The sequence below is a fragment of the Crinia signifera genome, chromosome 9 (assembly GCF_055691185.1).
Source record: "Crinia signifera chromosome 9, ASM5569118v1, whole genome shotgun sequence".
NCBI classification, from domain to species: domain Eukaryota; kingdom Metazoa; phylum Chordata; class Amphibia; order Anura; family Myobatrachidae; genus Crinia; species Crinia signifera.
In genome coordinates, this window is record NC_139225.1 from 17,247,495 (window position 1) to 17,264,261 (window position 16,767).

Sequence of the window (16,767 nt, forward strand, 5' to 3'; positions counted from 1 at the left end):
TGCTCATTATGCTGGACACGCCTATACAAACGCCCACATCACGCCTACTTTCCATTCATTCGTTAGCAAGGCTAAAGCTGCTCGGTAGGGTGTTTGCGAATAGGTTAGTGGCACCTTGCACATGCGCATTGCGTATGTTGCGCATGCGCAATGGTGTCATTCTGTAGATAAATGCGAATTCGCATGCGAGCGTGTGAATATGAATGAGGGCCAATGTACGTGAGTCCGTATTAAATACGAGCGGAAAAAATATGACTGCCTACAAACAACGATCCATCGGAAAATACGAATGACATAAATACGACACCACAGTTGGAGCTGCAGCGATTTTCACGGGAATGATTTTCACGGGAATGAGACAAGCAAGCGTGTCACGCATATGTGCATCCCATTTTTGGTAAATGGCGTGGTTCCATCTGTATATACATCTGCCGCTGGATTGCTCATTCCTCCCAACATGCAATTCTGGAAACAGCCATGTACGCGCCCGAAAAGATGACGTGGGCTCTCGGGATGATGAGTCCTCGGGCCACGCCCCTGTTTTTCGCCCTACTGCAGCGCTGAATAGATGCTGTGCACATAGCGTCTATTCCCTTCAGGCTGGGGGACTCCTAACTGCCCTACCCCTCGCCACCGGACACTGGTGGCCCCAGGCGGGACGTGGGAGCATCCCCAAAAACCGTGAATTTCCTGCGGAAAGAGGGACTGTTAGGAGGTATGGATTGGTGAAGCATTTTCCACCCAGCGGTGGCAATATGTATTTCATGGCTATTGTATGGCATGCATCAACGGAGTGCGCTACAAAAGTGATGCGCCAAACCGGTCGCCATGATGCGCTGGGGCACCCGAGGAGGCTGACTCCATATGTATATGTTAACCGGTTAGGTCTAAATTGTAGTGGAGTAAAGGACCTCCTCACGTCACTTGGGAGTAGAGGGGGTGGAGAGAGGAGGAGCAAGGTCGGAAGAAGGGTCCCAAACAGACCCTCCCGGGCTCGCTTCGCTCGCCACCTGGTTACTAAAGGCAACCAGTGGTGGGTGGTGAGTGAAGGAGCAAGCCTCCTGGCCTTGCTCCTCCCCCTGGGCGTGGAAGGTCCTTTAGCCCACTACAATTTAGCATCTATGTTATGTTAACCTCTGTGTTTACCTGTATGTGCTCCTCTATACATCTTCCCTCTCTATATATGCCCCCTAACCGTGTTCCCTCTATATACAGTATGTCCCCCTATACTGTAGGTGTTCTTTCTATATATGTACCCCTATATGCGTTCACCTGTATATGCTAAGCTATATATGTCCCCCTATATTCTCTACCCCCTCTACATTCCTCTATGGGTAAATACATACATCTCTGTCTGGTATTGCCCTATGTACTGCTGCTGCTACAGGGGAGCTGCGTGTGTATTACATGGTATACGGTAGTTCTCCCCGTTCTCCATCAGCAGCGGCAGGTCGCCGGACGTGACGTCCATGATGTGACTCGGAACCGGAAGTCTGCCCGGGGTCACGGAGAGCGAAGACAGAAGACCGGAAACGGCCGAGATGGTAAGATAATAACAATACCGGAGTGTGTGTGTATGTGTGAGGCACCGAGGCCGCCGCAATCATGTATGTGCCCCTGGTTACATATATGTCACATGTCCTGCCTGTGCTTACCGCAGTCAGCGGCTCTCAGGGACAAAGGGCGACTCAGTCGCCCGTATGTACCCATCACAGAGCCCTTCACCCGTATGTACCCGTCAGAGAGCCCCAGTCACCCGTATGTACCCGTCAGAGAGCCCCAGTCTCCCGTGTGTATAGATCACAGTGCCCAGTCACCATAATGTACCCATCACATATCCCAGCAACCCGTATGTGCCGATCACAGAGCCCAGTCACCTGTATGTATCGTCACAGAGCCCCAGTCACTGGTATGTACTCGTCACAGAGCCCCTGTCACCGGTATGTACTCGTCTCAGAGCCCCAGTCACCTGTATATCCCAGTCACCCGTATGTACTCGTCATGGAGTCCCAGTCACCTGTATGTACTTGTCACATAGCCCAGTCACCCGTATGCGCCCGTCACGGAACCCGTATGCACCCGTCAAGGAGCCCCAGTCACCCGTATGTACCTGTCACAGAGCCCCAGTCACCCGTATGTACCCGTCACGGAGCCCCAGTCACCCGTATGTACCCGTCACGGAGCCCCAGTCACCCGTATGTACCCGTCACGGAGCCCCCGTCACGGAGCCCTAGTCACCCGTTTTTACCCGTCGCATAGCCCAGTCACCCATTCATGCTGGTCACGAAGCCCCAGTCACCTGTATGTACCCGTCACGGAGCCCCAGTCACCTGTATGTATCCGTCACGGAGCCCCAGTCACCTGTATGTACCCGTTACGTAGCCCCAGTCACCCTAAAGTATCTGTTACGTAGCCCCAGTCACCCTAATGTACCCGTTACGTAGCCCCAGTCACCCTAATGTACCCGTTACGTAGCCCCAGTCACCCTAATGTACCCGTTACGTAGCCCCAGTCACCCTAATGTACCCGTTACGGAGCCTCAGTCACCTTTATGTAAACATCACAGAGCCCCAGTCACCAGTAGGTGCCCGTCACGGAGCCTCAGTCACCCGTATGTAAACATCACAGAGTCCATTTACCCATATGTATCCATCACATAGCCCAGTCACCCGATTGTACCCATCACAGAGGCCAGTCACCCATGTGTACCCATGTCGGCGCTCCAGTCATCTATATGTACCCGACAAAGAGCCCCGGTCACCCGTATATAGCAGTCACCTAGCCCTGGTCACCCACCTGTATCTGGCACAGAGCCCTGATCACCCGTATGGAGCAAGCACAGATCCCTGGTCACCTGTCTGTAGTGGTCCCTGGTCCCAGTTAACTTATTCTCCTGTGTGTAGTTTGGAGAGAAACCGCCTGATTGGTATCTGTTAAAGACAGGACTTGCCTTCTGATAATGGAAGACCTCTGTATTAATGTTTTGTGCTAATATTATACTTGTTTATATTAGAACATACCTTGTGCAATCACCAATATCCTGCTACAATAGAATTACTGTTCTGGAGATCGCAACCTAGCATGGTGTCCTTTCCTGTGCACTATGTGGCGTGAAGTATCTTACCAGGACTGTGATATTTATGTGATAACATGAGATGCTATCCCTGCTGGTTCACAGGAGAGTGAGTTTTCTGATCCTGACTTGGTCGGATTGGGCGATACAGAGAATGGAGAGAACGCTCCCGTGTACTGCGTGTGCCGCAAGCCGGATATCAACTGCTTCATGATGTAAGTCCATTATGTTCTGCTTAAACAGTGCGTTGATACAGTGTGCAACTTTCTGTTCATTCTGTTTGGTTGTTGGACAGACTTTCTGTTACAGATGGCAGATGGTTTGTGATTGTGTATGGTCTGTGTGGTGCGGCTGATAAGAATGCACATGCCAGAATCCTTTTATTTATTCATGTAATGGAGAAGAAAGCTGCAACCATTATTCACCACGTCATGCAGTGCATGTACTAATGAACCATATAACTATGCTCATATGTTTCTCTGAGTGCACTAACACCATTATCACCCTGTAAATGGATCACACATTTACTTAATGTCATTTGTTTTATGTCTGCACAGAGGATGCGACCACTGCAACGAATGGTTCCATGGCGACTGCATTAACATCACCGAGAAAATGGCGAAGGCTATCCGGGAGTGGTACTGCATGCAGTGCCGAGGTAATGACCGCAGCGCTGTGGGAGGGTCAGGGAGCGGATAGGCAAATGGAACAGTGAATGAGTACAGAAGTGTATAGAGTACCTGCTGCATGTGACTAACTCTTGTTTGTATGGCGCCACCAAGTGTCCATAGTGCCTTATGGTATTAAAACACGGTTTAATATAAAAAGATTTAAATGGTACAAAAATCAAACAGTGAGACAGTTATACAATAAGGGGGATATGTATTAAACCTTTGAGTGAGCTAAAGCGGAAAACTTTCTCATAGGTATCAGTTTCTGGCTATCATCTGGCATAGACTAAAATGACAGAAACGGAATGCTTGCTATGGGCAACTTTCCCACTTTTGATACATTTCTCCCTGTGGGAGTGACCATTAATACCAATAGCAGACAAATGGCCCATAGCCCTGGGAGAGTGTGCAGAAAGGATCAGAGCCAATGACTCTGATTCCACTGAAGACAAGGTTAGTGCACGGTGAGAACCAAAAGGGTGGAGGGCCCTGCTCGTGAGCAGATTGTGGGTGGAAAGCAGGTTTTAAAGAGAAGCAGGAACCTGTATAAGCATGTATGAAACCATATATATCATTATGGAAACGTGAGTAGATTTTAGGGATGACAATAGGCGACTCGGTGCAGTGCAGCAACGTCCGTTTCACTGTCTCATTTAGAGAAACACCCCCATCTGGAGATCAAATACCGGCACAAGAAGTCCAAGGACAGGGAGAGAGATCCGGAGAGAGATGAGAACGAGGAGAGTCTGAGGAGCGACAGGAGAAGGAACAGTACCAGCAGTAGCAGCAAAGTAAGAGGCCAGGAAACCTAGGACAGAGCGCGGCCCCGTCACCTAATGTGTTGTTTCATTCCAGGTGTCTCTCTGTTGTAGTACATGCGTGTTATGAATGGTTTACCGCGGCGGGATGTGGGAATTTACTAACACCTTGGATGTGTGAAGTACACCTGTCGCCTATACGCAGCGGAGGCAGATGCATCGCAGGCCGGACCCTGTATTATGGAGAATATGGCGGTGTCCCTCAGTGATGTCACCGGTTAAGAGGGATGTGATTGTAATACACTGTCGTGAAAATAGGTTCATGCCCCTCCCTCCCTTGTGGGACGGCGACAGGTGTACTGGGCAGCTTGGAGAGTAGACGATATTAGTGTGCGTTTATGTAGGGAAATTGGGAACGATCTGTGACTGTTATTTCAACAGCAGATTAAAAGGTCTGCCCGCATGTGTGGGGAGTGCGAATCATGCAGCCGTACCGAGGACTGTGGTCAGTGTGATTTTTGCAGAGACATGAAGAAGTTTGGGGGTCCCAACAAGATTCGTCAAAAGTGTCGCTTACGTCAATGTCAAGTGAGAGCAAGAGTAAGAGATTTATTTTCTGAGCTTTATTTTCTGTGCTGCTGTGGCCATCTCCTTTCTCCAATTACCTTTGTCTCTTGGTCATCAACCTTTCCTGCTCTTTGGGTGGCGGTGCACTGCTATAAAAGTAACTTTCCCCCTGTGTTCCTTCCTTGGAACAGTCGGTGGTATTTACTAACATTGCTCAAAGGTGCAGTAAGCCCCGGAAGTCTAGTAATTTTGGCACCTTTGAGGAATGTAAGCCAATCGTATTACCCCTAATGTCATGTAGTATAAGAAGAGACCGGTCTGGCATTAGAGCTTCTCACAGCTTCGGGTGTTTTTTGTTCCTCAGAAAATGCTGCGAGTGAAAGACGATGAACACTCCATGTATAGAGACACGCCAGAACCGCCCAGCCTGACCGAGTCTCTGTCTGATGATGACCTTCCTCTAGATCCAGAACTGTATCAGGCGCTTTGTGCCGGAGGAGCCTTTGATGATCACAACCTGGTAAATGATCTTTATCGGAACCACAGGGAGTTCTTCTAGGTGGTTCGTCATTGTGGTAATTAGAGGGAGGTTCTTATACGTACAGGATTGTGGTACCAGTGGGACTTCTTGTAGGTTTAGAATTGTGATAACCAGATGGAGGTCCATATAGGTCTAGACCTATGGTAAACAGAATTAAGTTATGGTAGGACCAGCATTATGGTGTTAAGAGAGAGGCTGGTATAGGTCCAGCAATGGGGTCACCTGAAAGAGATTCCTGTAGGCCCATTATTGTGGTGACCAGAGGGAGGAGGTCGTAGGTCCAGCATTATGGTGACCCAGAAGGGGGTTGTTGTAGGCCCGGCATTGTGGTGGTCATAGGGAATTTCTTGTATGCCCGGTATTATGTTGACCAGAGGGAGGTTTTTGTAGGCCCAGCATTGTGGTGGCAGGAGAGAGGTTTTGTAAGGCAGCATCGTGGTGACCAGAGGAAGGTTCTTGCAAGTCAGCATTGTGGTAACCAGAGGGAAGGTCTTGTTACCCCAGCATTGTGGTGACCAGAGAGAGGTTCTTGTAGGGCCAGTATTCTGGTGACCAGAGAGAGGTTCTTATAGGGACAGCATTGTGGTGACCAGATGGAGGTTCTTGTAGGCCCAGTATTGTGGTGACTAGAGAGAGGTTCTTGTAGGCCCATCATTGTTGTGACCAGAGAGGTTCTTGTAGGCCCAGCATAGTGGTGACCAGAGAGAGGTTCTTGTAGGCCCAGCATTGTGGTGACCAGAGAGAGGTTCTTGTAGGCACAGCATTGTGGTGACCAGAGAGAGGTTCTTGTAGGCACAGCATTGTGGTGACCAGAGAGAGGTTCTTGTAGGCACAGCATTGTGGTGACCAGAGAGAGGTTCTTGTAGGCACAGCATTGTGGTGACCAGAGAGAGGTTCTTGTAGGCACAGCATTGTTTTGACCAGAGAGAGGTTCTTGTAGGCACAGCATTGTGGTGACCAGAGAGAGGTTCTTGTAGACCCAGCATTGTGGTGACCAGAGACCAGTTTTAATAGGCCCAGCATTGTGGTGACCAGAGAGAGGTTCTTGTAGGTCCAGCATAGTGGTGACCAGAGAGAGGTTCTTGTAGGCCCAGCATAGTGGTGACCAGAGAGAGGTTCTTGTAGGCCCAGCATTGTGGTGACCAGAGAGAGGTTCTTGTAGGTCCAGCATAGTGGTGACCAGAGAGAGGTTCTTGTAGGCCCAGTATTGTGGTGACCAGAGACCGGTTCTTGAAGGCCCAGCATTGTGGTGACCTTACTTTTATTTCTTTAGCCTTGGCTCAGTGACACAGACGACACGCCATTTCTCGAATCTGTCCTGAGGAAAAGAGCTGTCAAAGTCAAGCATGTCAAGAGGCGTGAGAAGAAGTCAGAAAAAAAGGTAATTTAAGATTTCGTCCCAATAATTTGAGAATTGTAATGGCACAACAGACCCCAGCGTAGTGCCTGCACGCTCTCTATGCAGTGCGCTGAGAGATTTCTCACTTTTTATCATTTAGAAGGACGATAAGTACAAGAGACACAAACAAAAGCAGAGACACAAGGACAAAGCAAAGCATTCCGAGCGCTTCGAAAGCAGAGATTTCTCCTCCTTGCGTCAGTGTCTTGGGCCCAACTGTGTGCAGCCCGCCAGGGCAAACTCTAAGTACTGTTCGGATGACTGTGGCATGAAACTCGCCGCTAAGTAAGTTCAGTATAACTAAGCCGTTCTCTTCCTAGGTGCTCTGGATACATTATCTGACCGTTGACTTAACAGTATCAATCAATATCGATAAGATATCGAAGAATAACTTGCAAAGTTCTCCATCAAACGTGTTCCTGTATTTTTCCTGTGTACTTGTAGCCTATACACGTTGGAGGCAGCCATTTTGTCAACTATAAGTTCACTTGGCATTTGTGACCCCCACTGTGGACAAATATGAGAGTGATTGATCATTAGTAAAGCCCTTTTAGTGTTCATTCTAGCACCCTGCTCCATGTAAACCCCTTGTAGTTCCTCCTTCCTGCCTGGGGTGTCGCTGTCTGCTGTGCTACTTCAAGAACAGTCTGGTTTGTAACTCAATGTTGAGACACAAACCAGACTGTTTTAGAAACACCACAGCAGAGAGCGACACTCCAGGCAGGAAGGAGGAACTGCAAGGATTTTTCAAGGAGCAGGGTGATCAAATAAAGACTAGCCCTTTATGGTTTTTTTTTTATTAAAACGTTTTATGAATTTTCAATTTGCAACAATTTATCTGGGCACACACTAGACGATGCGCTCGATGAGCATTATTGTCCATGGTTTCCAAGAACTCCTGGCCGAAAGTTACAGACTGCATACACACTGAACGGTGTCATTTAAAATATTGTTCAGTAATGTCACCGGGCCCCGACTTCGTATGTGCAGTCATTGACTATAGTCAAATTAAGCTGCATGAACAGATCACTGGCCCATACACACTGGGTGATTTTGAGCTGAAAGCATCTCGCTTTTACCGTTACAGCTGCTCTCAGCTCAAAATTTACCCATTGTGTAGGGGGCAGCAATGAGCGCTGATCCGCGCTCCCGCATCATCGGCGCCCGCTGGCGCTCATCATTACCAGCAGATGAGCGGCGGTGGTGGATGGCTTTCCCCAGTATCCTGCTATGGAAAGTTGTCCACCTTCGAGAAAATCGATTGGACAGCCGCCCAGTGTGTATGCACCTTATCTATGAAGCCTTTTTGGTTTATTTTAATATATTGTCTGGTTTTTGCCTTCCTGCATCTATTACTCAGGGGAACTTAGCAATGAATATCATTCAGTGTTTTTAAAGTATTTTTATATAATCATGTAGAGATGTTTTTTTCTGTCGCCATGGGGTACAGCAAAAAAGCTGCTCATTGGATATAATTGTAGCCAATGCCGATCACTCAGCAGGTTATGCAAGTACATGGCTGCAAAGCAGAAAGCTAGAAAGACAGATATGTATTTAGTAAAGGCTGCACAAATGCAATTCCACTAAGGACACACTCTGTCTCTCTATTCGCTACAGCCGGATCTATGAGATCCTCCCCCAGCGCATACAGCAGTGGCAGCAGAGCCCGTGTGTGGCTGAGGAACAAGGCAAGAAGCTGCTGGAACGGATCCGCAGAGAGCAGCAGCAGGCCCGCACCAAGCTGCAGGAGATGGAACGTCGCTTCCACGAGCTGGAGGCCTTAATCAGCAAAGCCAAACAGCAGCACATCAGAGAGGATGAAGAGGTAATGAGCAGTCCTGGGCAGGCGGTGGGTTATCGGTGGGGTGTTGACACAAGACAGTGCTCACACTTATCCATATTTCTTCCAGACCAACGACGGGGACAGCGATGACACAGACCTTCAGATTTTCTGTGTGTCTTGCGGCCACCCAGTCAACCCCAAAGTAGCCCTTAGACACATGGAGCGCTGCTACGCCAAGGTCAGTAATTCTGTTCTGCAGGCAGCATTCTGCTACCAGTGATGTAGCATCGGGGATGCGTAGAATAGAATTTAGTTTAATTGTTGCACCAAGATGAAACCAGAGGCTTTGTCTTTGTAATGAGTGCTGCCTAGACAATCGTTTTCACAGATGAACTCGCCCACCTTAAATATGCCCCTTTAAATCTGTGTACTCTATGGTGCTTTGAGTCCCAGGAGGGGGAAGCAGACCTAGTTAGGCGGATACATTGCGTCTTGTGCCTTATTTTGCCAAGTAGTGATTCTCTTTATCGTTGCTTCTTTTCTTGCTTTCTCCCAGTATGAAAGTCAGACCTCCTTTGGCTCCATGTACCCAACCAGAATCGAAGGGTAGGTAGTGTACAACCTGACTGTTTGGTTCTCTTCCACACTGTGTCTACTGCTTTTATCGCACCTTTCCACCCTACCATCATACTGCATTCTGTCTTCTTTGTGCTGCACGGTACTATTCAATAATTTTTTCAACTCTTTCCAGTGCTACTCGCCTCTTCTGTGATGTGTACAATCCTCAGAGTAAAACGTACTGCAAGCGACTTCAGGTTCTCTGCCCTGAGCATTCCCGAGACCCCAAGGTGAGGTTTCCACTCTTGATGGATCTAGTTTACCAGATTGGTCACATCGAGAATCCAGGTTCGGTTTGTTGACTTTAATTGTGTTTCGGGACACCAGGTGCCAGCGGACGAAGTGTGCGGGTGCCCCATAGTGAAGGACGTCTTTGACCCGACGGGAGAATTCTGCCGGGTACCAAAGAGAAAGTGCAACCGTCATTACTGTTGGGAAAAGCTGCGCCGCGCCGAGGTTGACCTGGAGCGTGTTCGCGTGGTATGTGTAATTGTGTGTCTGCCATTGGCTCTTCTGTATATTGTCTACTCTTGGTTTCCAAGCTGTGTTCCTGGGCTTAAACCTTCCTCCCTTCTTGACGTTCTTGTTTTAGGATTTGTCTGCTCTTTCTTTTTTTTGTACTATTTCTTTTGTCGCTTATATTTATCTTCTGCGTCCTTGAGCCAAATCGTCCATTCTCTTTGACATTTCTTGTGTTCTGTCCTTGCAGTGGTACAAACTCGATGAACTCTTTGAACAAGAACGCAATGTCCGCATGGCCATGACCAACCGTGCGGGGCTCTTGGCTCTCATGTTGCACCAGACCATCCAGCACGATCCAGTCACCACGGACCTGCGCACGCACACGGAACGCTGACCCTCGGGATGGGGGGGGGGGGGAGGGGACTCTTGTTTTGTATTGCCTACACAGGGAAAAGGCTTTGTATTAAACCAATGTTTGTTCGATATTTTTTACATGATTTGTGTCGACTGTAAATAGAATTCAGATTTTGTTTTTATTTTAATCCTCCCAGAGAATAAGTATGTGAACATCCCATAACTTAAATCCTCATTAGTTTTGTGATTGACCCTTTTAAATTAAGACCGTGCTAATTTGAGTGTACAGTATTTGGACTTGGGGTGTAAGTGATTGGAGTGGATCGAACATCAAAGAGATAAAGCTTTAGCTCCCAGGATGCCTTGGTCCTTCCTCCCCTATTCCCCGCCCCAGCAAGAGGCCGGGCCGTTTTGGTTCGGTTCCTCCAGGTGCCAAATGCACCCTTAGATGGGAAGCTTTAGTGGAACTACAATTCCCAGTGCTTCCAGCCTTTTGTAGATCCACAGGATTCTTGGTGGCTTGGAACTACATCACACACTTAAAGAGAACCCCATCTTCACGCAACTTTCATCTAATACATTTGCCCCCATGCATCTATAATTTTTGCTGGTTGAATTCTATGTATTTCATCCAAGTCTTTATAGTATTCAAGTGTTCATTCTAGAACCCTGCACCTTTTTGAAACTTGTGCAGTTCCACTTCTTTGCCTGGGGTGTCGCTCTTTGGTGTCGTGCCTCTAGCAGAGTCTGGTCTTATTTCAGCACGTTACACAGACCAGTCTAGGAGGTGCTAGGAGGAGCACCACAGCAGAGAGCGACACCACAGGCATGGAAGAGGTACTGCACAGGATTTGAAAGATGCAGGGTGCTAGGATGAACTTACTCCTTTGTTTGATGCACTGTCCTGTAACACTGCTCTTCTGTACCTTGGGAATTGCATTAAGGAGAATACACAGTGGCGTTTCGTGTTTGCCGTGCAAAGAAAATGACTGCGCTTGGATGTCCACTTTTGCTGAAATGCGCAGATGGTTGCTGGAAAGATGAAAGATATTACAATGAACTTAAAAATAATTCAAATAAATTCAAACTGCGTAAAAGTTGCTGAAGTTTACCCCTACAGTGATCTTGGTAGTATAGGATGGTTGTAGCGTGACATTGGGAAATGAAACCCACGTGTGGAAGGTTTAATCTATCAGAGATTGGCGTATTGGCACATTCCTGTGCATAAATGGCTTTTTAATGTAAGGTGGCATTAAACCTGTATTATTGTGTCCTTGGCATATGTTCACTGTTACATTGTGAAACTGCTCAGCTGTCATTTGGGACCTAGTTTTGTTTTAGAGTCCAGGGAAGTATTTCTTTGGTGGCCTCTCCAGGACACCACGAGGTTATAATACAATATATATTTTACATCTGTAAATATCCTAACGGATCTAAGTTGCTCGCTGGTGATTAGGAATCCTGCTGCATTTACCCCAGGTTTGTAGAGGAGTTTCTGGTTGCGTCTTTCCACGGCCAACAATGTTCTCCGTATTTCGCCATCTTTCGTCAATAAAAATTGATTTTTATTTCCTAAAATATACTGTATATTTTGTTTTTTTCTGAAACATGAAGTCGGGGCAGGGGGTCCTGTATTGAGCACAGCATGTTTTACCGTCTGAACTCCTTTTTTTGTATTACAAACAACATATTCATTTCGTCAGAAGCCAATTGACCTGCCAGTATGTTTTTTGGGGGTGTTGGAGGAAACTGAAGCACTTTGGGGAATCCCATGCAATGTTGGGGAAAACATACAAACTCTTCACAATTTTACCAAGTTCCAGATGGGACTGGCTGTTGTACCCTGGGCATAATCCGCTATACAGAAGCCTGAAGAATCCCATTAGCAGGAGTCCTGCTTAATGTGGATCGGAGAGGAAAATAAAGGCGCAAGCAAAAGTTCCATGAAGCAGGTGGCAAATAAATATTAATTATTTTAACCTGAGTGGCAGTAATATATTCCTTAGGACGCAGCGTAGGGATGGGGCCTGACCTGTTGTCTGTTTATATGCCCAAAACCCAGTGTGGGGCTGTACATGGAGTCACTTCTATCATTGAAACTAGCTGCCGAGGGTCACAACTGAATGAGTGACCACAGCACCAAATCACCCGAATATGTGGTCTAATTAACATGCATATTGTGGCTGCGGATGAGGAGGGTCATTGACTTGGAGAACGCGACTGGCCTGCTATCTGTCACGACTAACCTGTGGGTTGACTATGATGTCCATGAGGGAGAATTGGGGAGGCGCAGTGGACAGAGACTTCCGTAACCTGCCTCAGCAGCGGCGCCTGCATGGACTTGCCGAGAGGTAGCAGAAAGTTTGGTTTCACAGGTTTCTGCATGGAATGTTGCACAAGCTCCACTAATTCCCTGGGTGGCAACAAAACGAATGTCTCCAATATGTACCATCCACAAAACCTACTCTGTATACAGCCCCACTATACTAAACGCACTACTGGGGACATTATTATAATAAGGGGTCACAAATTAGATTTAAACATTATAGTGGCCACATATGTATTATAAAAAGTAAAACGGGCACAGATGACATATCGTATACCAGCAAGGACACATTTACTATTTACGTTTAGTGAACGCTTGTGGAAGATATGGAGTCTAACCGCCACCGAGGGTCACAAGACCAACTATTGACATCAGCGCGTCTTCTACTGGATCTCTTTCCAACCATACCAATCATCAGCGAGCCGTTCAAATGGATAAGTTACCTTCCCACGCCCGGAAGAACGATGAAGGAGGAACGCTGGGGATTGTAACAGAACATACTAGTATATCGAGAATACGCAACTATAGGAATGTCAGGACCATACACATCCATATCATATTGTTATTGGTGGCTTAAGGCCTGTACGCACACATAATTACTGCTGCTCAATGAAATCTTTTGCAACAGTGATCCCGTTCACTGGTGGTAATGACGGGTGTCAGACCCAGCGTTCAGATAAGGGCAACGAGCGATTCCGGAATCAGTCCCTTTGGTTTCCTTTGCTAGGAACACAACACAATCTAGCCGATTTGTGTTCATCTCCGTATCAGGCTTCGGGGGTTCATTTACTGACGAGATGATGTTGTGCAAAGCATCCAATCAGATTCTGTCCATCATTTTCTAGGATGCAATAGAGAAATTATAGTCCAAATCTGATTGGTTACTATTTGTGACATGACCTATTTTAAATTTTAGAAGCTTTAGGGGGGTATCCAATCTGGGATTCCGACTGTAGCAGCATCCTGACAGTGGAAATCCCATGCTGTATTCTCTCGACTGCAACTCGACGGTCGGAATTCAGTGTTCCGGCTGTTGAGTGTCGGAAAGTCTGTGGATTGTCGAAAAATAGGCATCAAGCCGCGGCCTATTCCGAACAAAACAGATCCGACTTGATTTAATGTCTGATCTGTTTTGTCGGAACTCGCCTTCAATGCCTTTGAAAACTGCAACATTGAATAGGCGAGGGCCTGAATACCCCCTAGTAAATGTAACCCTTAATGTGAGTTGTAACCTCGAGGGCGTATATCTGCTCTGAGTGGAAGCTTTTGTTGACATACTGCAAAGTGCGATCATTTCAGCTGTTCTAGGGCTGTTGGGTATAAAGACAACTGGACCTGGTCTAGAGCAACCTGTCAGAACCAGCTATTCAGCACACGGCAGAGCTGCGGGAGTGACATCATCAGTTAATGGAGGGGACTCTCTCCAGCCTTTGGGGATTGCAAGGTTATTACAGATGGAGCCTTTGGCATCGAACATAAAGTAATGGAGCTGCCGGGAATAATAAGCTACCAGTCGGCTGGGCCGCAACCTTCACCAGAAACCTCAGCAATAATATACCTATTCTATATCATTATCTGTTTTCTGCATCTGTCCATGCTTGTCTGCCGCAGCTGATAACTATGAACTGAGCTATGGCGTGTGTCGTGACCTACGGCCTGGTAGCACCACTCTGCCTGATAACATTATACTGAACTTTTGGCTGGTAACCTGACACAGGTGGAGCTTATTATTTCACTTGTGATTCTTTGTGGAGACATGGAAAACGTGCACTGTTGGGGGTATGCGAGGACCGAGGTTGGGAGCCACTGGTCTACAGGGTGGTTGATCGAAAACCTTCCACTAAAATTTCAACAGATAAAAGACATCCTAGTTGCCACATCCCCATACATCTGCTTCACATTTCATAATGAATTTCTCCAGTTTCCTTTCTGAACTCAAGAACTGAATAACGCACTTCACAGTCGGAGAGATTTTGTGTTGTAGGGTTTATTCCGCCAATGCATAACGTTACTAAAACCAACTATAATGCGGAGTTTATGGAGGCCCTCCAACTATGGACAGGGGATGGTGAATTAACACGGGAATGCTCAAACGATTGTTACTTTCTGTATTGCACTTGTATTTAAGTACAGATCCTGCTAAACCCACTGATACAGCAAAAGACCGTTCCCTGCTTATCCAAACTCGTTAAGTTTTGGTGTTAGCGATGCACGCTCTGCAGCTGGAAGTAGAATCTCCTATTAAGTGGCAACTTAATACGCCTGACTTTGAAATGTGTACACACTCATACGGCACACAACCTTTCCCATATTTGGTGGCATCTTGTCCAGCGTGTGACAGAAGTCCTGCCCAGCCATTGATTATATTATGAAGTTTCGTCAATGGAAGGATGATGTAGACTAGAATACGGTGGCCATAAAACACCAGATCTCTTTCATTTGGACCTTAATGATACTAAATATGAAATGACCGGGAGCATGAACCCATCATAAATCTAATATGCCAGAGGAAGACCCTATAGAGTCAAATCTGTTAACCTGAATTCTTCAAATATCACATAGCTGAACCTAAAGAGCTCAAAATCAGGTCAGCCACTGGGAATTTGCAGGCCGGGTGATTATCGATATTCTGCGCATGTGTACAGCCCGTAGTACACATGTTCGAAGCCTTTCTGTGATAAAATCCTGCTACTTATTTAATCGCTGGCCGTTTGCAAGTTGATTGACAGGAAGCCGGAGTTTCAGTGTGGTAACCATCCGTTTTCTGTAAGTGTCAGGGAAACCGCAGGTGTGTGAGGAAGTCATGTGACGTCAGCTCCGCCCCCGATCAGCCTGTTTCTATTATAGCCGCTGAGTAAGTCCTGGGCTGACTGCACACACTGGGGGAATCATTTGATGGTGACTGGCTTGCGTATGGATTTGCAAGCCTGCAATATTTTCACAAGCCGTGCCAAGATTTCACTCTGACAGGGCAGCATATAACTGATCGCTGTAAATAAGCAGCCGCGCAATCAGTTCTGAATCAGGCACTTAATCATTATTTTACTGATGCTGTGAGATGTTATTACTGTAAGTACTTAGTAGGTCTGCTGCATGCAGTGATTGCTGCAGACACCCTTCTTGGCAAACTGGCCACAAGTTTCTGGACAACAGCATTCCATTCCACCTCAAGTGCAATGACCATCTGTGACACTGAAGGTCGAGTCAACCTAGAATGCCCCCCCTCGCTCCAATTCATCCCAGAGGTTCTCAATGGGGTTGGACCAGTACATCTAGGTTATTGAATTTTATTTAAATCAGTCCAGCGTCCCCTCAGAAACAAGATAGGTTGCATAAAAAAAGTACTGTTCCTGCAGAACTGGCAACATGTAAAACAGGAGTAGTAGTAGTAGTTTGTTTATTTATAAGGCGCCACAGAGTGTCCGCAGCGCCGTACATAGCAAACAAAAAAACAAATTACAAGGTAACGTACAGGGTGTGTTGATAAAATACAGCATAAATAGGGGTATAGCTGGTAGAACTAAAATCAGCGTCAGTTCTGAAGTCGGTGTTGAAATTGTCGAGGAGACTGAAGATGAAGTAGAGGAAGGGAAGAACAGGGCAAGAGCACTGGTGAGGTAAAGGAGTGAACAGGAACATCTCTATATATAGTAAATGTGAGTATTTACCAGGAATGAATGTTCTTATAGTCCACATCGGCCATAATAATCCGATTTCGAATGGTGGTCGGTCACGACTTGCATATGCTTGTTCGAGGATCATTGATTCTCCAGATGGCTGAAAAACCGACAATAGTGCTGTAGCCTTCTGTTTTTTGTTATTCCTCAGGGTTATGGACCTTGTAGTCATCATGCCCTTCTTTATATCCCATGCACAATATCATCGTTCAGAAACCCATACATCAACAAGCCCGATTGCCCATTGATTGGCATAATAGAAACCCTTGAGTTGCTGAGTCCAATAATTTATAGGTTGAAATTGCAGACTTCTAACATGTTGGATTTTGTTGATTTTTTTTTTTTACAATCATCGGCACAATTCAGAATTGTGCTGATTGATTTTAGATGTATGGGCCTCCTTAGCAGTTAAGGGGCCCATATCTCAGCGATTGGGCCAATTTTCTGTTCTGACGATGACTGGGTTGGGTGTTCTGCAAAAATCAAACATAGACAATTTAAATGAGCAGAACCAGACAAAAATCAACGAATTGGGCAT

At 46.7% G+C, this 16,767-nt stretch overlaps 2 protein-coding genes across 8 annotated transcripts in view; one reads left to right on the plus strand and one right to left on the minus strand.

Annotated features, from left to right (window-relative positions):
- LOC146037218 (myoD family inhibitor-like) overlaps nucleotides 1-1,473 on the minus strand; it is a 23,658-nt gene extending 22,185 nt beyond the window's left edge. For 2 of the 3 annotated variants that reach the window (XM_083161215.1, XM_083161217.1), the window contains exon 1: nucleotides 1,347-1,468. In XM_083161215.1, the coding sequence (XP_083017341.1) occupies nucleotides 1,347-1,348 (2 nt within the window). In that variant the 5' untranslated portion in view covers nucleotides 1,349-1,468. Of the gene's footprint in view, nucleotides 1-1,346 lie in introns of all 3 variants that reach the window. The other variant, XM_083161216.1, reaches the window with a different exon arrangement.
- On the plus strand, nucleotides 1,389-11,804 carry CXXC1 (CXXC finger protein 1). Of its 5 annotated transcripts, none has more exons than XM_083161210.1 (14): nucleotides 1,389-1,544; nucleotides 3,179-3,288; nucleotides 3,631-3,731; nucleotides 4,402-4,535; nucleotides 4,944-5,102; nucleotides 5,434-5,589; nucleotides 6,884-6,991; nucleotides 7,110-7,294; nucleotides 8,627-8,834; nucleotides 8,920-9,030; nucleotides 9,349-9,398; nucleotides 9,544-9,640; nucleotides 9,738-9,890; nucleotides 10,120-11,804. In XM_083161210.1, the coding sequence occupies exons 1-14, from the start codon at nucleotides 1,542-1,544 to the stop codon at nucleotides 10,264-10,266; spliced, it is 1,722 nt and encodes a 573-aa protein (XP_083017336.1). In that variant the 5' UTR covers nucleotides 1,389-1,541; the 3' UTR covers nucleotides 10,267-11,804. The 5 variants fall into 5 exon arrangements, with proteins under 5 accessions (XP_083017336.1, XP_083017338.1, XP_083017337.1 ...); XM_083161212.1 differs by having other exon boundaries at nucleotides 4,944-5,090; XM_083161211.1 differs by having other exon boundaries at nucleotides 4,947-5,102.
- The last annotated feature ends 4,963 nt before the right edge of the window (nucleotides 11,805-16,767 follow it).